The sequence below is a fragment of the Macaca fascicularis genome, chromosome 6 (assembly GCF_037993035.2).
Source record: "Macaca fascicularis isolate 582-1 chromosome 6, T2T-MFA8v1.1".
Taxonomy (NCBI): domain Eukaryota; kingdom Metazoa; phylum Chordata; class Mammalia; order Primates; family Cercopithecidae; genus Macaca; species Macaca fascicularis.
In genome coordinates, this window is record NC_088380.1 from 41,470,088 (window position 1) to 41,497,409 (window position 27,322).

A 27,322-nucleotide genomic window follows, 5' to 3' on the forward strand; every position below is an offset into this window, starting at 1 on the left:
ACTAAGATGAGGAACTGAATAGCATGTCGGTGAGGGAGGGGGATGAAAATAGAGGGAGTGACACTGGGGGTGTATTTATGAAAGAGGGAACCTTGGTTTCTTTGCTCATGTTGAGGCCCACCTAGAGAATCTGGACCTAGAGCCAAACTCCTGAGTCTATTGAATGAAACAAAATTTTTTGATCCGGATCTGACTATTCAGGCATCCCCAGAACCAAAAGGACCTCGTGAGCAAGTTAATTGTCAAGGCAGAACTGGAGGCTTAGCTCACTCTTCCTCCTCTTAGCTTATCAAGTAGAAGGCTTGATAAGGAAAGGTGGCTCATGTTAGAAGCAAAAATAAAGATATAAAAAATTCCTAGGTTTTCTTATTCACAGTTGTTTTCATTTCCTTCTATTACCCCCATGCTATCTGGTGAAACTTGGCCCAGAACTCTGGTGAACTTGGAGACCTATCCTTCCAGTAAGGCTTTAGCTACTATGGTTTACATTGTGGTGATATTGTTTACTTATGCCTCTTTGCCCTTTGTAATTCTACATTTAGGCCAGGGAGGAGCAGCAAGGTATACACTGTTTCCAAAAAGAATCAATCAGTTTTCAAGTGGCACGGAGCCTTGCTCTTTCGCTACAGGTTTGAAATTGTCAATGATCTTATGCAAGGAATCTGCTCTTCCAATCAGCCTCAGGTTGAAGCAGTGCTGGGACTCAGTTGCCCACACCTCCCAACACAAGAGCAACAATACTGCACAGTCTGTAAAGCGCTCAGGGCAAGAGGATCCTCTGAAGGGCTACTGGAGGAGTCCAGGTCTGGGAGGAAGGAAAAAGTAACTGTGTAGCATCTCACATCTTTATGAAGCAGAACTTTTTCACATTGAAATAATTAATAATGTTTCCCTGCCTGAAAGTGTCTTTACCTCACAGTGTCGGTTTTATTTACAATTGTCTTTCTCTTTCTGTGACTCCCTGCATTGGTCTTTCTGTCAATATTATTGGAGAGAAAGTATATGAAATAGGCTATGTGTTTCCTTTATCTAGCGGTGGAACATTTCCTATTTCTCAGTTTGAATAATAATTTTAATGAAACATTGCCTATTTCTCAGTTTGGATTATAATTTTAATTTCTAATCTAAGGGGATGTGTGTGCACATGCATGCATATGCTCTGATGAGGATACTGCCTACGGTGTCCAAAAGATCTTAACTTTCTGAAGTCTATGGCTTCCACATACATTCATTCCACTGACATTTATGTTCCTTGTAATTTATTATTATGATCAGGAGTCTAGTGAAACCAAGACACAATACTTACACAAAATTAGTTCTCACTAATTTCCATGAGATCTTTTTACTGATAATTTTATTTAAGGTTTTTCAAAAGGTTAACTTTCTCCCTTTATTTCACACATCATAAAAGCCCAGAAGAGAATAAAGGAGGCAGGATGGCAAAGAGCTTACGGAATTAGCAGAGCCATTGCATAGTTGCTGTTTGACCCACACTGTCTAAACTTGTGTTTTATTTAGCCTCTCAGTGCTTAAGACATAGAATGGCTGTAGAGGCTATACTACCAATCTCAGGGTGCACCACCTTATCAGACCCCAGAACACTGAGCTGCTACGCACCTTTTTCACAGGTGAGTGAGTTTGAAATGGGTGGTGTCCAGGAATTCCCCTGGCATGTGTACCTCGATGGCCCAGCAACAAAAAAGCCTTTGGGGCAAGTTAGCTCAATGGATTCACCAATTCTATACAATCTCTGAAATGGTGTAATTGTCAGAATTTCCTGCACAACTGGCTTGATGCACTCTGTCCCTGCAAGAGAGCAACATTTCATATGTGTTTAGTGGAACAGAATAAACAACAAATTTAGGCAAATTTTATGCAACCAAAGAGGTGATTTTGATGAGATTTACAGCATTTGTTCAACTGTGGTGCCTCCTTTTGATCAGAAAACCTGGGGGATAAGAATCCTGGGCTTTCCCTCAGACCCTTCATTGAAAAATTCCCTTTAGTTTCATTATCTGAAGTTCCCTTGCTAAAGAACTGGTTCCAGACACATCCAACTTTTATGAAATCATTGGGCCCTTTTCCTTTCAAGAAACACTTTCTTTTCTCTTATCCCTAGTGGATTTCTCCAAATGCAAGTTACCACGCTGTGAGTGATGCAGAGTGATGGGCATTCTAATTGACATTGGTCTCAACTCTGCTTCATGGTGCCCCAAAATAAGTCTTTGGAGTCCCATTCAAGCCTTATTTGAACCTTGGTTTTTACTTTACTCTAGCACAGATATGTGCAGGGCCTAAAGCTTATTCACTCTTTCTCAGCAAAGAATGTGAACATGCGCCAAGGAGTAGTGTCTTGGTGAAAACTGTATCTTACACAAAATCGCGTCTTACACAAATTCCCATTTCTGATACATAAAGAGTGTAAATATCATCTTCTTGAGACTCAGCAATTTGCGTCAATTTGAACATTGGGCAAGGCAGATATCTGTGGTTAGATACAACTTGCCGACTTCCCGGATTTCTTGCGAAGTGCATACTTCGCAGTCCTGTGTGTGTGACAGTAATATGTAGGAGCAGGAACACGGAAGTATGGAGATATCTGGAAATCCAGTTTTAGCAAATGAGCCCTCCTATTTATTTCCTGCTTCACAAACTCTTTCACCAGAGTTACTAAAAATGAGTAAAATGTATTGATCTAAGGATGTGATTTTACTGTTTTTATATTGGGCACATTCATTCTGTAAAGTTGTCAAGCAAAATTGTTTGCCCAGTTCTCACGTTGGCATTCCACATCCCCTTGTCTCCAGGTCCCGTCTGGTAAGCATCTGAAGTACTGGTATCCAACAGTTTCAAAGCCAGTAAGGCATGAAATTTCAACATCTTCTCCAACCGAGTATAGTTTCTTTTCATTCTTAATTAAAGCAGAAACCAGAAATTATTAATGCTACGAATAACACTCTCTAACTCTTTAGGCTCACACTGAGCCTTTCTATCCTTCACTTCTGGATCTACTCAGTCACCGAGTCCTCTCAATTTCTACTTCTGAAAACCTGTTAAAGTTCTCTCCTTCCCGTTGCCATCATTGTTTTTCTTCATGGTATTTATTGTTTCTTACTAGGGTAACTTTTTAACTGGTCATTCTTCCAGTCTGTCTCCCTGAATTGATTAGGGTTTTGTTTGTTTGTTTTTTAACTTGAAAACTTGCTCCCCTGCCAAGAATGGTGGCTCATGACTATAATCCCAACACTTTGAGAGGCTGAGGCAGGTGGATCACTGGAGTCCAGGAGTTTGAGACCAGCTGGGGCAACATGGCAAAACCCTGTCTCCACAAAAATACAAAAAAAGTGGCCAGAAGTGGTGGCATGTGCCTGTGGTCCCAGCTACTTGGGAGGCTGAACTGGGAGGATTGCTTGAGCTCAGAAGGTTGAGGCTGTGGTGAGCCATGATTGTTCCACTGTACTTCAGCATGGGTGACACAGTGAAACCCTGTCTCAAAACCAAAACCAAAAAACAAACAAACAAAAATCCCCAAAACAAACAAAAAAAAAAAAAGAAGAAGAAACTAAAAATCTTTATATATGGGATGTCCTTCTATTGCTAGAATAGAAAACCATATGCTCACTATGTAGTGACTATAAACTGAATAAATAATATATCTTACATATAAAGCAAACATAAGCAGTTGCTATTGTGACTGAGTGCAGATCATTTAAAATTGTTACTCAATTCCTAGTAACCCACTGGTCATTATATATTTTCCCAATTAATGGATTGTACAACTACTATCATGTTGCCAGGGGTGGTGGGCGGGGGGGGTAGTTCACTACAATTTTCAAGGTAAAGTGAGTCTTATACTTCTTAGATCAGAATATTTATTTTAACTTACTTTACCCCCCTCACCGCCTGCCATTTCCTCCCATAAAACCTATGCTCTAGCAAAGCAAAACCCTGCCATTCTTTGAACATAAACTTCTTTTTCATGCCTCCATGTCTCCACGTGGCTGTTCCTTGTATCCTCAACACCTTCTCTCTTCCCCTCAAGACCCAGCTCAACTAGACCATCCTTTGCAAAAATCTTCGATTTCCCTGGTTTCATGAGGTACAACGTCCTTTCAGTTCTGAGAGAAACTCATGCAAGGCCCTATTTTTATAGTGTTTATCACGTTTATCAGCCCCAGCCCTGACCCTTTAGTGTCAACTCCACAACCAGATCTCTGTCTTATAAATCTTTATATGGGCCTGAATTCTTTGCTGAAAGAATACAAAACGTTATCCTTCTTAAGGAGCTAGTAATGCAATACAATTTTCCTTTACTGAGAGGGGTAAGAGTACCAAGAATTGACTAAGCAGTTGTTCTCTGATAATCGAAGCTGGGAACTTGAGGGCGGTGAAAACTTAATTGTCAGCTTATGTTTACTTGGTCATATGGTTAAACTTGTCTCCTAGAAGATTCTTAATTTTTTGGATACAAAACTACCATTCTACTGCTGGTTATTACTGATATGGCTTTGTTTCCAAGGGAAATGGACTAATGATTTGGATGTTTTATTCAAAGGCTGCACAGTTTTTTCTTGCATTTCTTCTGAAATAAATTATTGTCTTAAACTTTTGTTTGTATTTCTTGTTTTTTTATGAATTTGTAACATATAAGTGTATGTTGCAATAATCAAAGTTAGGGAAGTACATTTGGTAGACTGACTAAACAAAAAACCTTGCCAAAAGTCCCTGTCATTTGCCTACAGAGGTTGGACTTGTCTGTTACTCATTAAATAAACATACTTGTGTGCAATAACATCATTGCTCTAGCTTGGAATTAGGCATATCTACCTCTATTTGAATCTATACAAGGGGCATTTTGCCACTAGAAATTCCAGAAGATGCTTATTAGGAAAAAATAAAATTTTATTACATTTGAGTAAAAACTATTGCCAGATAGAGACCAGGACTTTAGTAAAGAGCAAAATAAAATAAATGAATTTATCCATGAAAATGGGAATATATAATCTAACTTTATAAAATGAGTTAGAAGAATAATGCATCACTGCTTGAAAGCCTTTGTGCGTTTTTAAAATGAGAATGTCAATAATTTTAATGGTCTTTGTATGCAACCGGAATAAATAGATTAAGTTATTTTGGTATCTGGATCTGCCAATATGTGATTTTAAGGATAATGTTCTAGGGCAGGGGCCAGCAAGTTTTTCCTATAAGTGGCCTGGATAGTCATATGTAGGCCATGTGGCGTCTGTTGAAATTACTCACCTCTGCCGTTATTGTATGAAAGTAGCCATAGACGATATGTAAACATATGAATATGGCTGTGTTTCAATAAAAATAAAACTTTATTTTTTTAAGTGGCAGGTCAAATTTGGCCTTTGGGCCATAGACTGATGGCTCTTGTTCAAAAGAATTGGTTCCCAAAGTGTGGCTCCTAAACCATCAGCGTCTGTATTACCTAGGAATGTATTAGCTATGGACATTTCCGTGCCCTTCCCAAAACCTTCTGGATCAGAAACTCGAGGAGTGAGACCCAATGATCTGTGTTTTAACAGGTCCTTTGGCGTATTGTTGAGTTTGAGAACCTTTTTTCTAGAGTAAAGACTAATTAAAATTACCTCCCTCTGAAATATTTCCTCCCCATAAACTTTAATGTATGGTCCTTATGCATGGGCAGAAAAATAAGTGAATATGGAAGATACATTAGCCCAGACTATACTCCGTGAATAAAACTATTTGCTGACCTTAGAGAATTGAGTGTTATTGATCTTTTATCATAAGTGTGATACAGTTGGGAAAAGATTAATGTAATGATATTACTAAGTTTAAGAAAGGTAAAATGAAATAGGGAGCATGCCTTCTGTGATCAATTTTAGATATCATGTATCACCTGAACAATTTATGTCTAAGGGCGTAGATCTGTTTGACAAAAAGTATTCAGCTTTTTAAAAAGTCATAGAAACATACTGTGACTTAGTAAAAAAAGTTGAAACTTAAAGGTACGTGAAAATGGTTTTGACTGCGTAAGAACTCTACAGGTTTCTAACCTAATAAAACAATACAGAACAAACACCTCCTATGATTATAGCCAGTCTAGTGTGTTTCTCTAAACATTCCTTAGGTAAAGGTATCAGTTTGCTCAGACTCTGAAATAGCCAGATCTTACTTGCAAATTCTCACAAGTCATACAGTCTTATATTATATTGAAGTTCTATTATCTTTCCAAGAAACCCAAGCAATCTGCTATCCTTTAGTCTAACAACTGGCTATGAAGACATCTCTAGGAAATTCAAGATGGAAGAGTGGCAAAGTGTTTCTAAATATTATTTTGTACTTTTAAAGTCAACAGGAGATTATTCGAATAGGAAAACAGTAACTCTAATTAAAAGACAATCTATACTTTTCGAGGTTTTTAAAACTATAAATCAAAAATGAGGGTTAGGATGCTGACCCGGATAAATCCGTTTTCTGGAGGAACTGGCTGAGGACACCCAGAATCTGCTTCTATCTCAGGAAGATTGACCTCTTTCATTTCTTCATCATCATTGATACATGGTTGTCCACTAAAAGGGAAACATATATATGCGTGTATATGTATGTATGTACACACATTTACATGTGTGTATATGCTTATGTGTATACATATGTACACATTACATACATATATGTATTAAATAGAAAACATTACACACAGAAAAAGGCACAGCAGCAGACCCAATGGCTCATTAATATTCTGTGTTGGTGTAGGTAAAGTTTTAATTATTTCTTTACTTAGCAGTAGACTAATAACCATTTGAACTCTCAATGTTATTGAGAGTTAGGGCAAAATGACCCATTCTTTTCCCTTACCCAGTCTTACTTGTTTTCCATGATTGAAAATGTGCAGTCTTCCTCTTGTCGCTTCTCCCCCTCACAGCGTTTCCCTCCTCTTTCGGGGGCAGGATTATTGCATTCTCGGGTTCTCGATCTCTTATAAGTAGCATCACAGGTACTCCAGGAAGACCAACAACCCCAGTGTCCATCTACTGCATCTGGAACAAAGGAAGACTCACCCCCATGGATCATGGTGCAGCTGAATTTGGGTTTTGAAGCGAGGCCAACCTGGTTTCCTCACTTTTTAGCTGAGTAACTTCCTTTGTGGAATATGATAGGGTTCTTCTGAGGATTAAAAGAAATTACCTGTGGAAGGGGCCTGATACATTGTCTGATTTCCTTTTAGCCTTTGTTCCCATAAACTTAAATAAAATGGCAACAAATGGCAACCATTATGAATTATTTTCAACTGTTAACAAACCTTTTTATTCTTTGCTTTGGAGACCTTTTAAAAATGTGCACTCATATATGTATAAACATGAACATCTTCTTAATAGGATGCATATTAAATTACATTTTTAAAGGTAGTAGAATACATTCTTACTCCCATGCCTTACCCTGTTTCTAAGGAGGATTTGAGGTAACTGTGAACATTACTTAGTCCTGTATGAAAACTTTTGTTGTGGCTTAATTCATCTTTTATTACAAAGTCATCCTCCTTCTATATTACAATACATAAGAGGCTTATAATATCAGTATCATATATTTTATTTAATGTTATGTTTGATTTTTTATGTTATGAGCATTGTGCATGTACTCTTGATATACAAATACTTATATAATATATTTATATTCCTTAGATAGATACTGGTGTTATCCTCATTTTATGGATGAACAGATTGAGGCATAGGAAAACTAGGTAACTTTCCCAAGGTCACATAGTTGGTAGGTTACACTTGAGATTCACACTTTTTGCAGGTTTATCTTCTCTCTGAGCCTGTACAAGGTGGAGGCTGCTGATAGAAGTTTTGTTTCTTTTTAATTGAACAATTTAGAATACTCTTTGGAAGGGAAAACGTATCTACCTCACAATAGATTCCTGATACTTACTGGATTTGTAATCTGGAGATCGTCTCTCACAGTTCTCACCATAGGTGCCGCTCTGACACACACACAGACATTCAGTGCCGGAGAGGGTGGGTCGGCCATTATTAGGGCATGGAGCACACTGGCAAGGATCGAACTTGGCTGCATACTCTTGGAAAGCTTTCCTGAGATTGTTCCGTTTTGTCACTGCACAGGGGATGTTTCTTACCAAGTCCACGATGGGGGCAAGCTAGAAGCAAATGGGAGAGAGGAGGTCCAGTCACATCCACTTTGGTAATAGGCTGCCATTACTGCCCAGTTCTCATGAGATGAGAGGGAAAGCCGGAAAATTCTACACTTCAAAGGGATTATTGCAGAATATAGTATTGGCACCTGTTGAACCAGTAGGCAAAAGCTTTCTACCTGTGGATCGGTGTGATGTATATGGCACTTACCTGCAATTTTACTGTGAAGGAAGTCACATGGGAGGTGTTGCTTACTTGGTTGTATGTTATGTTATTTATTAAGTATTCTATGCATGCATCAAAGCACTGAGATAGGTGACCAAGAGTTTGGCAACTCTTTACTGCTCTGCTGAAACCTTATTAAATTTGATTTAAGCAACAAAAAATCTAGAGAGGATAAGAGAAGCTTTCCATGTTCTTTTTTTTTCCAGGGACAGTTTTGGCTTTTGTTGGAGTTAGATGAGAAAATATGGAGTGGGAGAAAATGAAGAAATAAACTTGCCAGTAGGATGAATGGAAGAATTACAGTAACAAATAATGGGCTAATGATAAATCAGGGCTCATTTTATTAACATCGTAAAACCTCAAAGAAATGACCGTCTAGTGCAATATGACTTGCAAGTACCCGGAAGGGCAGCTGGGTCTCATTTTTCTCCCATAACTTGTAGAGTTCAATACATCTTCATGCTGCATGTAAATGATTCTATTTTCATAATGATTGAACTCTTTCATCTTCATTTAAACGAAATGAACATAATAGCTTCTTTGGAGGCCTTTTAAAAATGTGGAATGTTTGGGGGAAAACAAGTTCTAAATGGCATATGGCTGATACGTGGGTAAAGCATTCCATAAATAATAAATATCACCTTTTAATGCAATTACAACAAATACAAAACTGGTAAATTCAATCAATAGTAATAGAAACAGGAAGTAAAATGGATCTAAAATCTCATTTATCTCACAGAGCTACAAATGAAGACTTAGGAGTGTTCATCAAATAAGGAGTTGCAAGAAGAATGCAGAAACCAGATTTATTGTATACATGGAAAAATAAGTACTACTCAAGGCAAATTTGAGCATTTTTATTCACTAAGTTCCATTTCCTGGTGTTTCATGCATGCTAGGAATTCTAAATACTGTACTGTTAACAGCAAAAGCAATAGACATGCAATTTAACATTTAAAAAAAGGTACGTTGTGCATGAATACTAAAGAAAGCCATTTCTTTTATTGTCTGAGAAGAAAATGGAAAATAAATTGTGTGATGTGCAATTTGGGCCACTAGAGAACTACTTTAGATCTCTTACCTGGAATAATTTTTACTCTTACCTCAAAGTCAATCACAGCAGGATTTTCCTTCACTGATTCTAACCAGTCAGAAAATGTCTTCTCCTCCAGACCAGAGCTCCCTTTCTCCCATGCCAAAGCTGCTGCATATTCACTCCTTCCACCTCGAATCAGGGATATGGATTTCTCTGCTCCCTGCAAAAATGAACCTGCAAGGTGTTCCAATAAAAATGCCCATTTAATTTTAGTTTTTTTTAAAAAAACCAGCCTATTTGTACAGAAGGGAGAAGTAGATGGTACAGTATGTAGCTCCATTAAGTAAGCCAAGTGAAAAAGTAAAAGAACACTCCTCCTTCCTGTAGGGAGTTTAATAACAGAAATAATAATAACAGTACTAACAGCTACCATTTATTAAGCATCTGGTAGATGCCAGGCACTTTACACACATCTCATATAATTCTCATGACAACCCTGGGAAGTAGTTATTATTATAAACATTGAAGTCAAAAGTAATTTGTCCTGGAACACATGGTTACTAAGAGACAGGACTAGGATGCAATTACAGCCCAGTCCTTGACTACTCTGCCCCTTACTCTTTAATGTCAACCCCCTTGCTTCTGACTTACGTTACATATGTTTTGGGTGCCCAGAATAAAATAAGTCACATGACTTCTGATAGCCAATCAATTGACTGTCACGGTGAAACTTCCAATTACAGGAAAAAATGATAGAATGATTTTAGATTTAAAGACAGAGGTGAAAGCACAACTAACACAGAAAAAAAATTAACCATCAGTTTAAGAGTTGGCACAATGTTTCTTTAGACACAATGACATTTACTGTTAAAGTATATAGCACAACTCTTTTATACAAATTTCCATAACAATTTCCCCTAACCAAATGGTAACTTTAATTAACAGGGATAGAGACTGAGTAATAAGGAATTGCAGTAAGAAATACTAGCAAATAAAAAGAAGACTAGTGATATGAGTGATAGTTAGTGGCATTAATTTGGTGTCTATCAGTAAGAATTAGCTATGCCCTCACTATTCAGAAATTCTATAGTAAAATAGTCTAGAATGATTAGAAAATAATGAAATCGTCTTCCTATGAAGAAAGTAGTATGGCTGCTTTTAAAGTGAAGTGCATAACAAAACACAGGTATAAGGATTAACAAAACAAAGGTATACAATGAAAATTTTAGAGGTTTTCATACTTATTTTTCATATAAAAGTAGAAGCGAAATTAGAGTTTGCCAATATATCATGTACAGACTGACAGTGGCTTTGTCATGTTATTTTGTATTTAGATTGATACCATGTATTTCATAAACGGATTGACACTGGTAATGGTTATCTGTGAGGGCAATGGGATCCTGAAGAAAGAGTAAATCTGTTTACTGTTCCATTGGTTTACTCTTACAAGTGAACAAGTGCCTTAAAAAGATTCCAGAAAGAAAATGCAGATTGAAGATAATGCCAATAATGCAAACAAAAGAAAAAAAGCTAGTAAAATACAGAATGAATATTTCTACTTACACAGTCTTCTCAGAAGCCGCATCATAAGATGAATACCAAAGCTGACCAAAAGCATGTAAAAAATTTCAAGAAACTTTTGTAATATATGGATTTATCAATGAACTTTTAAATTTTTTCCTTTTTTTTTTTTTTTTTTTTTTTTTGAGACAAAGTCTTGCTCTATATCACAGGCTGTAGTGCGGTGGAGCGATCTTAACTCACTGCAGGCTCCACCTCCTGGGTTTAAGTGATTCTCCTGCCTCAGTCTCCTGAGTAGTTGGGATTACAGGCACCCACAACCAGGCCCAGATAATTTTTGTATTTTTAGTAGAGACCATGTTGGCCAGGATGGTCTCGATTTCCTAACCTTGTGATTTGCTCACCTCAGCCTCCCAAATTGCTCAGATTATAGGCGTGACCCACTGTGCCCGGCCTGAATTTTGTTTTTAAGTGTGTGCAGCCAGCACTATGAGGAAGATAAAAATTCTGTTTGTTCCATATACGCTATTGAAAAAAAATTCCATTTTTTATATTTGCATATTTTAATGCACATTTTTGAATAATACATTTATACAATTCTTTAGTAAATATATACATATTAGTGATGTATCTTCAACAATTTTTAATGATATAATTACAGACTTGAGAAGTTTGAAGTCCAATGATTTACTTGAACTAGTTTAGGGTTAGAAATAGGCAAATCTATGTTCTCGTGTGTGTTTTGCTCTTCAATGTGTCTGTGTCTTTGACTTTAGGCAAATTGTCATCAGTAAATATTTGTTGAGAATCTTCTATATGTCAGGCCCAGATAAATATCAAATATCATGTTAAGAACTCAGACTCTCAGTGAGTATATGGAATAGGTATATAAATATATTAGCAAGACTATGGAGAAGTAAACAAGGATGGAAAAGAAGAAAGGAAGGAAGGTAGAAAGTGGCAGGGAGGGAGAGAAGGAGGGAAAATGGAAGAAAAGAAAGGAAATTAAAAAGACCAATAAAATAATTTTTGCTAAGTATTACTCAATGGTAAGAACAATGAACAATTAATGAGTTAGGAAAGTGAAATAATTCTGTCATCTTTGGCAATTAGGGAGGATGGCGCTCTGAAGGAAGACTGATGTGTTCCTGGAAGGAAAGCTGATTCCTATTAGGGAGATCATGGCCCTAATATTAGGGAGACAATGGCCTTCTAAGCCATGGGCACACCATGAGCAAGGACCTGGAGTCAAGATGTGCCATGGTCTGGAGACAGCACATACAGTCATCAGTTTGAGTTGAAGTGGAAGGTCTGGGGACAGGGAAGAACAGCAGAACTGAGAGAATCTGGATGTAAAGTCAAGGAAATTAGACTTCATTCTTCAGGTTTAGAAACAATTACGTTTCCTAGAAACAATGAAAGGTTTTGAAGTGGGGATTTAAAATGATTCAGGAATATCAGCAGTATTGTGTCATCTGGGTAGCAATGGGTAATTGAAAAACCAGTTTGGAGCCTATTGCAATAGTCTTTAACTTTGCAATGTCCTCTTGTTCCTACAGTCTGAAAACTGGGGTCCATATTTGATATTTTCTCACTTAAATTCCTCTACATTAACTCAGTTTCCTAAGTAGCCCTGATTCCAGTCTAGTATTTTCTTATATTTTAAGTAAACTTTTATACTGACGTATAATATTGACATAGAAATGTAAACAAATCATTAAGCATACAGCTCAATTAATTCGTAAAAAGTGAGCACACCCATATAATCACTGCCCACGCCTAGAAATAGAACTCTAGCAACACCCAAAAGCCTCCTTCATGCTTTTACCCAGTCATTATTCCATCCCCAAATGCAAACTCCAATTTTGTTATTATTGCTATAGATTAGCTTTGCATATTTTTAACTTTATACGTAAGATTACAAAACATGTACACTTTTGTGCCTGGTTTCTTTTGCTCAGTTTTATGTTTGTGACATTCATCTATCTTGTTTGCAGCAGTAGTGAATTCATATCGTAATTGGTTCATTTTACTCTTGATAGACATATGAGTTGTATCCAATAAATGAATAATGAGGCTTTTCTTATTTTTTGCTCCACGTTTGTGCATATTTTTGCTGGTACACACCTATTCGTAGAGTTTCTAAGTCATAAATATGTGTGTGTGCATTTATGTTTCACTTTAGTAGATATTGCCAAATAGTTTCCAAAATGATATTAACAATTTATACTCCTACCAGCAGTGTACGGCAGGTTGTAAAGTTCTACTGCCAATCCTTGTTAATTTAAGTTTTTTCACCATTTCACGTATTTTATGGTTTTAATTTTATCTTTTTGATTCCCAGTTATCTTTATCATCTTTTCCTGTTTATTGTTTTTTAAAATATGTTATTTTGTTAAGTGCTTATTCAATATTTTTGCTTATTTTACAATTTCAACTACAATTTTCCTATATTATATGTCTTTACTACATGCCACTTGTGCAACCACAAAATAGTTATAGCAGACATGAATTGAATAGTTAGTATAGGCTACGCTTTGTCCTCATCCATTTATATGGACTGTTTATTTAATTCTCACAATAAGCATAAGTAAATACTATTGTTATTTTTAATGTACTTAGAAGAAGAAAGATTAAACTCTTGATGTTGATTACATAGCCAATCAACAGTGGAGCCAACACTTGAATGTAATCTAGCCTGAAAATTTAGTTGATATGCAATGAACTTAATACATCACAGTAATAAATAATTTCTATAAATAACATTTTACTTTCCTACTTAATAATTTTTACTGCTTTCCTACTGAATCAATCCAGTAAAGTGTTCTGCTCAACAGTAAGTCTCTTAATTTCTTGGTAAGGTATTTGAGGGAAAAACTGCACAGTATATCAGCTTCTTAAAAAATTACAATGTTCTTTATAATTTTAAAAGCTCTGAGAAATCCTCTTAAACACTGTTACACTCAAAAAGTTTTTCAATTTAAAGATGGAACTCCCTTTTCACATGCAGCACCTATTAACATTCTGTAGATCATATGTGGGATAGTGACAATATTTAATAGGATTAAGTCTAATTTTTTTAGCAAGGCATACAAGCCCTGTTTGATATGGACCAAACCTACTTTCTCAGCTTTATTTCACAAATTTATGCTCAAGCCAAATAGAAGTACTCATTTATTCACTTACACATTCATTCTTTTCCTCTCTATGTCTCTGTTTCCTCATCTACAAAATGGTGGTAATAATTATACCAGTCTCATGGGGTTTTGTGAGAATTAGAAGTTAACACACACAAACACTTAGGACAGTGCCTGGAGCATAGTAAGAGTTCAATAAATGTTAATTTTCCATTCATTTATTCTTTCAAGCATTCATGTGTTCATTGAGCACATCTATTAAACATTTATAATGTGCCAGACATGGTACGAAGTCTGGTACCATGGTACGAAGTCATGGTACGAGGACATAAAGACCACACCACGGTCCTGAATTTGCATACCATGGAGGAAATAGAAAGTAAACATAATACAGTGTGATGAGTGCTATGATGTTGTGAATGCAAGTTGTAGTGAGTACGTATATGAGGGCACCTAACCTTAATTATGAACAACAATAGAGATGGTAATCAGGTAAGGCTTCTTGGACTGTCTGCTAAAAATTACAATTTCAAGATTTTGTCACTTCAAACTAGCTATTACATCTTTAGCATATTAAACACTTAAGCAACGCAGAAAAACACAATAATTATTCCCCTTGTTGTTTAGTCTTAGTTTTATATAGTAAATGAATCTATTTCTCATTGCTTCATCTTTGCTCACTGTTTCTTTACTCCTGGGCTCTATATTTATCTATTGGATTAATGTTTTAATATTAATTTTTATGTGCTTTTATATTTTCTTTATTTCGATTATTTCTTTGATAATTGAAGCTGAATCATGGGTTTTCTACATGTACAGCCTCAGGCTGGAGAGAATCAAGAGAGAAAAAGAGTAAAATTTTGTCTTTTTAGATCTCAAGTACACTTTTATAAATCTAGCAAAAATCATAGATTTGAAGGCTAGGGATTTTAATGTTAAGGGCCAAGCTCTTGAGAGAGAAAAAGAATTCTTGAGATCTTAATGCTTGAACTAAAATATCAAGAGCCAAACATTTTAGGATCAGAATCATAGAATTTATAACATCAACCACAGAATGATAAAAAATGTATAAGATAGCCATTTTCCTTCTCAAAAGTAGAAAAGATTTTGAGCAGCTGGGAGAATGGGGGAATACTGGACATGTGGTAACTAAAATATAGACTTGGTGGATTCCTTTGTGCAGGCCTAAGATTCTACCACTTTGGAGAAAGTCTTGGAAAGAATAGTTTGACAAGCAGAAGTTTGATAGAAGCTCATCAGAGGCTCTTCAATAAGTTAATGGAAAATGTGTATTATGAAAAGAAAATGCATGGCTTTCAAATTTTTTGCACAAAAATAAACTCATACTAACTTATTATAACATAGCTAAATAGGATCAAGTTTGAGGCACAAAGAGGGATAAGACATCACTTTGAAAAGAGTCCCTATCAGAGCAACTTGAAATCTGCTAAAATAGAAGTAAGATCAAACATCAAATTTATGGTAAAACTTGGGTGGAAGAATGGTGAAATCACTGATGTCTTAGCAAAAGTTTATGTGGACAATACTTCAAGGCAATCAGCAGTTAATAGATTCATAACTCATTGTAGGAAGGGAAGAAATAATGTTGAAAACTCCTAGCAGTAGATCATCTACATGAATTTGTGAAGAAAAAATTTACCTTATTCCTGCCCTAATTGAAGAGGACTGATGATTAACAGTGGGAACAAGAGCCAACACTGTAGATACCTCAATTAGTTCAGTTTACACAATCATAACTGAAAAATCAAAGATGAGTAAACTTTCCACCCAATAGCTGCCAAAACGATTGTGTGCAGATCAGCTGCAGACAAAAACAGAGCTTTCAATAAAAATTTTAAACATGTAGGATCAGATCCTGAAGCACTTTTTAAAAAGAAATGTACATAGGAGATGAAAAATGGATTTACTAGTATGGTCCTGAAGACGAAGCACAATCAAAGAAATGGCTACCAAGAGGTGGAAGTGGGCCAGCCAAAGCAAAAATGACCTAGTCAAGAGCAAAGGTCATGGAAATGGTTTTGTGGGATGCTCGAGGCACTTGCTTGTTGATTTCTGGAGGGTCAAAGAATAATATCATCTTCTTATGAGAGTGCTTTGAGACAGAAAAACTTTTAGCAGAAAAGTGCCCAGGAAAGCTTTACCAGAGACTCCTTCTCTACTGTGATGATGCTCCTACTCATTCCTCTAATCAAACAAGGGCAATTTTGTATGAGTTTAGATGAAAAATTATTAGATAGTCACCTTACAGTCTTTCCTTGACTCCTTCTGACTTCTTTTTGTTTTCTAATCTTAAAATATCTTTAAAATATCATTAAAGGGCACCCTTTTTTTCAGTTATTAATGTAAAGAAGATTGCATTTTTACAATCTCCAGAAGTTAAATTCCTAGGACTCTCAGTTCTTTACAGATGGACTAGATGGCTGGCATCATCACTAACAAATGAGTCTTGAATTTGATGAAACTTATTTTGATAAATAAAGTTCATATTTTCTATTTTTATCTTTTACTTCCAGTTCCCCGTGAACTCTCAAACTTTTCAAAGTCCTCTCATGTACATTGAATCTTCTCAAGTAGTAGGATGGGAATGGCAAGTTTTGTAGAGAATCTTTTGTATCCAACATGGCATGCAAGCAAGTAGTTCCTTGGTAGTCTCAAAGCCCTCACATTTCACTGTGATGTGCAGAAAACGCAGGCAGGGGTTCCCTAAAGCCTGAAGAAGGTGAGGAAGTCTCGAGAAAGAGTGGTAGACAAAACAGGGCCTGGCCTTTTGGTGAGGAAGATTTAAGGATATGAATCTAGTAACCGAAAGCTAAGGCAGGACCATCAACATTGGCAATAGGTGCCAGTGCGTGATTGTGAGAACCAGAGGAGGCAAATGACCTATCAGATGAGGCTAGCCAAGGCAAACAGAAACATGCTAACAAAGGTCTCATTCTTCCTGTGACTTTAGGATACTATCTGTCCACCCTTCCCCAACACATATGCATATGCACATGCATGTGCATGCATACACACACACATGCACACACACACACACATGCGTGCTCTTAAATTATCCCTGACAAGCAGCAAAGGAGAAGAGTGAGGGAATCCTGAGTTTGACTAAAAATTGAAAACTGAAACCCAGAATGACTGGGTTACATTACACTGGCAATTTTATACTTTTTATCACTTAAAAGAAATAGGAATTTGAGAGTATATTAGTTCATTGTTGCATTGCAATAAAGAACTACCTGAGTCTGGGTAATTTATAAAGAAAAGAAATTTAATTGGGTCACCATTTCACAGGTTGTACAGGAAGACTGGCAGGGGAGGCCTCAGGAAACTTGCAATCATGGCAGAAGGTGAAGAGGAAGGAGTCACGTCCTGCATGACTGGAGTAGTAGGAGGAGGGTGAAGGGGAAAGGGCTACATACTTTTAAACAACCAGATCTCATAAGAACTCACTGTCACGAGAACAGCAGGGAGGAAGTCTGCCCCAATGATCCAGTCACCTCCCACCAGAGACCTGCTCCAACATTGGGGATTACAATTCAAAATGAGATATGGGAGGGGATACAAATCCAAACCATATCAGAAAGCTATGTTAAGTTCCATTAAAATATCCTAACTTTGAACATCTGAATGATTCAAATTGCTTTTTTATTCACCTCTTTGTTGCATAGATTTTATAGTTAAATAGTTTTTTCCAGTGGTGCTTAATAATGTATTTCTAGAATTTGTCTTGAAGTCGCATATTTGAACAATAGTTCCAATATATATAATCAAGAAAAATTTCTTCCTTTATTTCAGAGACATGTTCTTATATAGCATTTTTTAAAAAATACAGTTTTTCTATTTCATTTATTGGGATCTCTTTTTCATGGATACTAATTTTCACATATTAAATTACATTTGTCATTCCATTTCCATTAAATTTTCTTTAATAATATCTAAATGTTTTTCTGTGTTGAGATTGCTTGATATCTTTCTTGTATGTGATTAATTTGATTAATTTTATTTTTAAAGAATTATATTTTGTCCTTGCGTTGTGATAATTTATTTATAATTATAATGATTTTATTTCTCAATGTTTGTTTTTGTACCTCAGTTTTGAAATCTGTTTTAATTAATTCTTGTATTTAATCTATCTCTGAGTTCTTGATTTATTGAACTCATATTCTTATTAAATTATTCTACTACATGATAAACTTATACAGAATCTATATCTATATTTTGGTTAATATTACCAGATTATTTGTTTTGCATTCTATATACCTTTGTGCCCTCTTTTTCTTCTTTGCTATAATAGGAATGTGCTGTTGTCAAGCCAGTTCTTTTCATTTTGCTTATGCATAACACAGTCATGTATATGTAGACTATCTGTTCTGATATTGTATTTAAAATTATCTATTTATTATTACAGTAAATCTTATATTTTATTTGTTTCTTGTCTGTCTTCGCCATGAGAAGGTAAGCTTCAAATTTGGGAATTTCTGTGATTCTGCTTCCCTTTATTCTAAGTAATCAAGCAAACTAAGGAAATAGAATTTTACAGAGAGGAAGGAGTTATTTATAATGGCAAGGCCTAGGAGAGAGCATGACCTGTTTAGGAGACTGCAGAAAGATTAGCTATGCAGAGAAGGACAGGAACTTATGCTTAAGGCCATGTGGAACCTGACATGTTCCAAGTATGAAGATTTCATGAATAAGATTTTCCATAGAGAAGATTCCTCTCATAAAAATGTGTAGAATAGACTGGAATAAAGCAGACTACAAGCAGGGAGACCACTTAGGGTGCTTCTGAGATAATCCAAGTTGGAAATAATGAATGGATGGTTTGCCTTCCATGGAAGGTTTTATATCCATAGAAATAAAAATATGAAGACAACTTGCAGAGACATTCAGAAGGTAGAATGAATTATGCATGGTTACTTATTAGATATAGAAAGAGGGTAGAATCAAAGACAATAGCCAGCTTTCTGGTTCGACTGACTTAGTTGATGGTGATACCATCATCAAGCCTGGGACTGCTGAAGAAGAGGAAAGGTGAAAGGAGCCAACCACTGCTGGTCACCCTGCAAGGCTCCTTATAAACATCATGTCACAATAGTCCTATTAGGCTGTAAAGTAAAGGCTATGCTATTAGATGTGAGTGAGAACCAACAGCAGCAGGGAGAGAATACATAAAGCATTGTTGCCTAGAGACTTTCCGGTAGAGATGTTTAGTGGACAGTAGGTGTCTGGAGTTCAGAAGGGATGTCTGGGTTGGGGATTGGGATAGAAGAATGAAAGCCGATTGGGGATTGGGATAGGGAGTGAAAGCAGTGGCTAAAATTGGGAAAGAGTAAGATAATTCTGCAAAACATAACTTGTATCTTCTTTTTTCAGTATTTTTTGCCTGGATTTTCTTTCTCACTCTTTCCATTTGCCAAAGTCTTCAGCCATTTTTAATGCATGGCCCCAGAATAATTCTCTTTACAAAATCTGATGTATTTCAATTCCAGGATTTTCTTCTGCTCATAGTCCTTTATAGCCTTTTAGAAACTATACCTCTCTTAAACCCTTGTCAATCTGTATTTTTAATGGATGTTTATATGTTTCTTTACTTTGTAAGTTCCTGGTTCACAGCCATATGCACTTCACAATGCCTAATATTGAGTTCTTCCCATGAGCAAAATCAATAAATTATTCATTAAACAACCTAAGTATGAGATAAAGAAAACCTTAACAATTTCCTTTTTTAAGGTAATGCTAATGGTATTTTATTTGTATCCCCTGTCCCAACACACAGGGTTCTGAGGCAGAGAAATTAAATAAGTGAAAAGCTAAAAATAGCACAGTGACATCCAGTATGGTCTGTAAATGACAGCTAGGCTCAGGGCACACTGGATAAGCTGCTAAGAGAGTACTGTTACCTTCATGTTTCTCTGATAGCTTGTTGGTGGTGCACCTATGCTCCACTTTTGTTTTCTTAACAAATAAAACACGTTTCTTTGTTTCAATCCGGACACAGTGTTTGGTTTCTTCCTCGGTTAAACCTAGGAGATGAAGTACAAACAAAAACCACTGAGAGTGCACCATTGACAATGCAAAGAGGAACATGATGCTCTGGTCACTTCGGAGTTACAGATACTTTATATTAACCCCTTTCTTCCCCAATTCCCATAAACTTAAGTGGCAGCTCAAATTAGTTTTACCTACAGATTCAATCCTGCATGGGCAGAGAGATGGTCCTGAACTGAAGAATCCTGTGAGTGCCCATCATCTCCTCCTTCAACACTGACCCTCAGAAGCACATACGAGCCGTTGTGGCCCTTCCCATGGGGACAGTGATGTCCTGTCCCTGTTGCCTTCCCCTTGTTGCCACTCATGGAGCTCTAAGCTTTCCCTTTCTATTGGCCACTGCACTACGTAGCCCTGCAAATCAAAAGATTATGACATGCTCTGCTCTGTTCTCTAAGACCTACTTTCTGGGCGACTGTTGATTTTGTGATACCTGAGTCCGCTTCAATTGCTTCCCTGTTTGTCACCTAAAATGCAAATCTTCTGGACCATGCTTCTTCCCTGAACACTCATTCTCATACCTCTCTGGGCTTTTTCTGCTTAATTAAGCTGCTCACTCAACCCCTACCTTAAAATCCTTTTTATTGTAATCTCAGAAATTCTGACTTCCTGACCTATGAATTATTTTCAAACTCCTCCTTGGCTGTTCTATCTCCCCATGTTAATTCAAGCCTGTATTTGGTACTGTTTCCACTGTCATCTCCAGCAGAAGTTCAGAAGGCCATATTCTCACCCCATTCATGTCTGGGAGTTGGGAATGATGTCTTCCTAGTTTCCCACTGCTGCTTTCATTGGATGACTCCCCATGGCCTTACAACCTGCAAAAACCTTGATGCCCTGAGGCTCAGGCCATCTGGTTTTAACACCTTTAGTCCTCATCATTCTCCTTTACCAAACTCTCTAGCATCACTTGTTGAAGATTTGGGCATCTGAAACACTCCCGCCGCCACAGTCCTGTGATCATTCTCAATGGCCTCAGAATCTGTGTGTTAGTGGAAGAGTGCAGGGAAACAGATCTAGTATTTTTGTAGGCTGAGCTATACTGTCTCGGGTAATTGAGGGAAATCATTTTCTTTTTCTTAATAGCTTCCCAAGGCACCTGACTCACTGCTGGAAACATCAAAACTAAAATCCAGGTCTTTTGATGTTTAGTAAAAATTTGCCTTGCAAAATACAAGCACATGAGAGGTAGAGCTGTTAATATAAGCTCTTAAGCGCCTAAAAGCAAATACTAGTATTTGGGGTTACAGGTCATAATAGGCAGGGATGTGTGTTTTTAGAGCTTGAGGTTCTGATTACGTGTGATACTGAAATGGAAATCTGAAGGCATAGATTGCTGAGAAATGAGGCTGGGTAGATGTGAACTGGGTCTGTCTACCTCAGTTTTTTGGTGACAGTTTGAAGAGATGCATTGTTAGTTGGGAGTAAAAAATTCTTGGTTTGAAGCCCTCATGTTTAGTTTGCATATTCAACTCTAACAAAAAGATAATTGTTTCAGTCTAGTTGAATAAATATAGTTCATTTTTCTTCTGGTAGGATTGTTTTTATAAGTGGGTTGTCAAATATTTAGGCCATACTTGGAATGTAATGCATTTATAGTGCATGACTCCTTAATCATTCATTAGGTTCCTATTATTATAAGTAATAATTAAATTGTATGTGTCCAGTTAATTAACTATAACATAATGAATTAACTATAACATAATGAATTAACTATAAACTTAATTTCATTTTTGAGGGCTATAGATGAAAAATTGAAGATTTGAATGATGAATATTTTTTATGACATTGGTCATGCAGTGATTAAAGTATCAGTGAATTTCTGTGCAACTCTTTTCTTCCCTGCAGTATGTCCACTTTTTTGCTGCCGGACCTCTATCTATATGAACTAACAAGCTACTTGATACTGCAGTACCTCGTATCTTAAACCTGAGTGTTCCTCTGCTGAGGGGTGCAGGAATGAGTATTTCAGTAATATCTTTAGCTACTCTGATGCCCAAAGACAAGATTGTTAGTTGAAAATTTCATATTAATAATTAGTGTGGTGAATAATTTTTAACCTCCAATTCAGTGTAGAAGATGACTTCCCAACAAAAGGAGTTTAAAATGATCCTCTTGCATATTATGATATTTTTATTGTTTGATGTTTTCACTGTGTTTATGAAACTCTTTTCACCTTGCATACTGAAGCAATGTCAACTTTTATTCAAGGTTTTAACTTGACTATGGGACATTGAACAATAGAGAAATAAATCAATGCATGCAAATAAAAGGCAATTTAATTTTGTTTTCTTTTTCTTGAGGGAAAGAAAGTACTATGAAATATTCAAGTCATTTTTCAAAAATTAACAACAGGGGATATAATTCTTATTGAATAAAGCATAGAAAAAATTAAATCTATACTTTAGTTTCATGTTATGATGAGGTAAAAGGAGAGAGAATAGGAGGAGAGAAAAGAGGCGAGGCCAGAATATACATTTATCTAGAGAGTTGGGAAAGCCAGACAAGCACATGAACTGGAGAATTTCATTTTCTTGAGAAGTCGTTTCTGTCTGGGTGTGCTTCATTTTAACCACAATTAAAATTTTACAGATAAGTTATTACATATAAACTTATTGAACATGAGAATATCAAATACATCTTATTGAGAGCTTGTTTGGAGTTTCTAGCAGGGGAATGCAGCTACTAATATACCCTTGACCTAAGACCAGTCCTCCTCTATTGGGGATGGTCATCCTCTTTGACTGAGCATGCAGCTTTGGAGGGACACACATGAAGTGGTGAGGGAGGAAAGGGACACCCACCTAGCCAGCCAGATCAGCCAAATCAACCCTGGAGATCAATGAAGTGACAGATGTCACAGCCAGATCGTCCTCACATCCAGAATACATCTTACTGAATATATATACACATATATGTGTATATATATGCATATATCGACATATATTCAATACATATACACAGTGTATGTGTGTGTATGTATGTATTATGTGCTTGCATGTATATATGGATATGCATGGGTATTTATTTATTTTGAATTTCTTATCACATCCCAAACTCTTTTTCTTTCCTTCATTATATGTAACTGTCAATCTCTACCTCTACAGAGAAAGAGATGGAATGTGAGAAGGTTTCTGTAGGAAAGTATAACTCATCACTCTTCATTTTGGTTATGGGGCTTTAACTCTTTAAAGGATAAATAGTTGATTAAAGATTCACCCAGTTCTTAACTGACCTGAACTCTAAGCATTTAGGGGCTCTGCTCTGAATGCATGAGGATTATACTCATCAAGTGGGAAATTATTGTCTGGGCTATAGCAGAAGTGACCAGAATAATTTCATCTAAGGGTGAGACAAAACCAAGTCAAAGGCCAGAGATTTCCCCTAACTACTCTTGCTCAGCACTGGAGTTGATACTATTTGCGGTAGCAGAAGACATCAAATGCATCATGCCAGAGTTGCTCCAGTGGAAAGGATAACTGAGAGGAAACATAAAGCATGCAGGCAGTATGGAAAGCCTACAATAACACAGATCTTTTGCATTTAGTTTCAAGTTTCATTGCCCGTAGGTGCTCATCTGGCCCACTCCAGCTTAGTTGTTTGTCAAGTTTCTAACTTTACTTTCATCATAGGTTTCATCTTGGCTTTTAGTTAAAACTATTATAAGAAAAAAATGCTATTTAATTTGTTATAAGGTATTGCTCTATGAAATTATATCCTATAAAATGTTATTCATAAATTATCTTTTAGAATTTAGTGCCAGTACAAACTTTGTTTCCCTTGAGATACTGGCATGCATCTTCCTCTTTGGGTAACCACTACTGCGTCAGCTTATGATGTTCCCAGATGTTAGGAAATTTAGAGACAAATATGATGCCTAAAATCACAGTGGTTAAGCATACTTATTTTTCTTATATTTTGGTCTTAGCTTTCTATTTTTGTTTTATTTATTTGAATGTGTATGTTTTTTATCATTCATCATATTTTGGAAATAAAGCAGGATCTAAATAAAGTCAAAGCAGAATAATTAAAATGACAGAGTAAGAGAAAAATGTACTGCATGCTATCATACCAGTTAAAAAGAGTAAGGACTGAAGAAAGTTACCTGAGTTCTTTAGTTCCTCACTGCTAAACTGATAGAGGAGGTCATACACTCCCCCCAGGGAGCCAGAGGTGAAGTAATGAGTCCCAAAGTCATCGAATATTCGGCTGTACAAAGCAGAGTTGTATTCTAGAGGCAGATTGTTAAGTGCTTTCAAAAAGACATCAGAAAGGTACAGATCTTTAGCTTTCACTGTGAAGTTTAAGACTTTCATCACTTTATGGATCCTAATAAAACTAGAATCCTAAATGAAAGAAAGAAGTAAAAAGATGATTAAAGGTAATGAAAGTTTGAAGTACCAAGCATTTAAATGTCATTGATTTATCATTAGTTTCATTCCCACCATAGTATTACAATTCTCACTCTCTATTGCACGTTCTCACATACAAGATTATAAATTTCATTTTACTTTCCAATACCAATGTTCAATGGGCAAAACAGATAAGATTATCTCAATACAGTAAACTGTGTAATGGGGGCACGTGTTCTCTAAGAAAGAAGAATTCAATGATCAAAAAAGTCATCTTTCCCTCCTAATTGCCAATCGTGGCTGCATTTCTACTGTGTTTTTATTTAGAATGCTTGCTAATGTGAATAATTGAAAAAGGATTGTGTGAATTTTGAACTGGAAGTTATGCAACTGAGACGGAGGTTATGCAAGTGAGATTCAAATTACAGCTTTGTCACTCTGGAAAAAATGTTTCGATTCTCTAGACTTCAGTTGTCAAATGATAAGATGAGGGCTTGCACCTGGTAACATTTCAAACCTCCTTTCAACTCCAAAATGCTGATTCTAAATTACTTAGGGGGTGAAATCAAGTAAAATTATTTCTATTCTCTCTCCTCCACCCTTATGCAGAAATACATGAGATTTTTTTTTTTTGTTTACAAACTTATTTATTTATAATTTCTTTTTGTGTCAGTTTAATTTAGAATTAGCTGGTGGATATTATGCTTAAAATCTCATTTCCTCAGATTATCTTTCCACATAGCCACTGAGGTTTATAAGTGTATTTATGTATATTGTTTTAAAAAATTTTATATACTTTATCTGATCTCTCAATTTTAACAAATTGCAGTAATAGTAACAGAGTAAGGGCCATATTTTAGCAAAATAACTGTATTATAATTGTTAATTATTAACCATATTCCTCTTTGCTATACGTATGGCACAAGATGACTGCTGACGCAAGAGAAAAAAAATAATCACAAGGATGGAGAAAGAATCAGCATTAATCTCCCTTCTCTCTTTCCTTGTCCCTCTCCCTCTCTTCCTTCATTCCACCTTCTGGCCCTCTATACATTTATTGCCTAGCTATCTGAGATGCTGTAGATACAGAAGTAAAGAAGGCAGACAAAGTTCGTGCCTTTATGGAACTTACATTTTAGTAAGTGCTCATTAATTCTATTTTTAAGTTTAATACTTGAATTTTGTCATAGAACCATAGTTTCAAAAGTTGGAGAGCCCTTGTGCTTTTAATAAGAAGCACACTCACTCCCTGAGTATCTGAAGTGCCTGTTCTGGAAGGTTCAGCATTTCCAGGTTGCTTTAAAGTCTCAGTCATGGAAAATACAAGTTAAACTTTGGTAACTCAACTTAGCATAATCATTCCATGGTGTTCTACTTGCTGGTCCCTGATACCTGAAACTGGCTATTTTAGATTTAAAAAAAATACATTACTATAGGTTATTAAACCATATATAATCCATTTCAACAATGTGTGAGGTCTTACTTTATTTTAATAATATTGTTGTGGTTTCAATTTTGTAAAGTATATCAGGAAAGTACTGAACCTTACTGAGTTAACTCGCATTTTGCTTGGAAACAGACTGTTTGCCCAACAAATGTCTAGTTTGATCTGTGATTGCCGAAACAGCTAAAGCATCATGCTCTACTGAAAGGCTTGGATTGATTTTCAATTTTGTGGTATCTTGTTTTCTCTACTTGAAGACTAAGAGAGGCTGCAGTAGAATTTTTTTTTCTTCCTTTTTTCTTTTCTTTCTTTCTTTCTTTCTTTCTTTCTTTCTTTCTTTCTTTCTTTCTTTTTTTTTTTTTTGAGATGGAGTCTAGCTCTGTCACCCAGGCTGGAGTGCAGTGGTGCCATCTTGGCTCATTGCAACCTCCACCTCCCGGGTTCAAGCGATTCTCCTGCCTCAGCCTCCTGAGTAACTGAGACTACAGGCCCCTGCCACCACATCCGGCTAATTATTGTATTTTTAGTAGATACAGGATTTCACCAGGTTGGTCATGTTGGTCTTGAACTCCTGACCTCAGGTGATCTGCCTACCTCAGCCTCCCAACGTGCTGGGATTACAGGCGTGAGTCATCATGCCCAGCCTCATTTCCTGTTTAGACTGAAATTCCTTAATTCTGTTCAGACCTAATCAAAGATGACAGTAATGATGTTGGATTGAACTGTATGAGGCTAACAGTTTTGCTGTCGCCCAGGCTGGAGTGCAGTGGCGCCATCTCGGCTCACTGCAACCCCGCCTCCCAGGTTCAAGTGATTCTCCTGTCTCAGTCTCCTTAGTAGCTGGGATTACAGGTGCACACTACCTCACCCAGCTAATTTTTTTGTATTTTAGTAGAGACGGGGTTTCACCGTGTTGCCCAGGCTGGTCTTGAACTCCTGAGCTCAGGCAATCCACCCACCTTGGCCTCCCAAAGTACTAGGATTACAGGCACGAGCCACGCACCCGGTGAGGCTAACAATTTTGCAAATCAGAAATGGTTGAATAACAGTAGTTTAATATGTTCCAACCTGATAATGTGAATAGCTCTAAATTTTTTTGCTTTGGGACAGACTATTAGAGGATCAAACAATAGTTGTTTATCTACATATAAGGGTTTTACAAATGTTCTCTAGCATGTTTGAAATACATATAAATCACATACGTGAAGCAAGACATAGGACTATAACTATGTCTCATTCAAACATGTCTATCTCACTCATCTTTGACTATGTTTATAAGCAGTTATTTCTAATCCTGCATGCTATATTATGCTGAGCTAGGGAGCTAAAAAAAGGCCATATTGTCATGCCCAATTCCAGATATTCTGAAATCAGTAGATTAAGGGAAAGGCCTAGAGATGTGT

At 36.5% G+C, this 27,322-nt stretch overlaps 1 protein-coding gene across 2 annotated transcripts in view; it reads right to left on the reverse strand.

Annotated features, from left to right (window-relative positions):
- C6 (complement C6) overlaps positions 1-27,322 on the reverse strand; it is a 75,288-nt gene that overhangs the window by 10,000 nt on the left and 37,966 nt on the right. For both annotated transcript variants that reach the window (XM_005556795.5, XM_005556796.5), the window contains exons 8-15: positions 24,229-24,469; positions 19,976-20,098; positions 9,467-9,633; positions 7,918-8,143; positions 6,854-7,025; positions 6,446-6,557; positions 2,779-2,911; positions 1,618-1,806 (exon numbers count right to left, since the gene is read on the reverse strand). In XM_005556795.5, the coding sequence (XP_005556852.3) occupies positions 1,618-1,806; positions 2,779-2,911; positions 6,446-6,557; positions 6,854-7,025; positions 7,918-8,143; positions 9,467-9,633; positions 19,976-20,098; positions 24,229-24,469 (1,363 nt within the window). The remainder of the gene's footprint in view (positions 1-1,617; positions 1,807-2,778; positions 2,912-6,445; positions 6,558-6,853; positions 7,026-7,917; positions 8,144-9,466; positions 9,634-19,975; positions 20,099-24,228; positions 24,470-27,322) is intronic.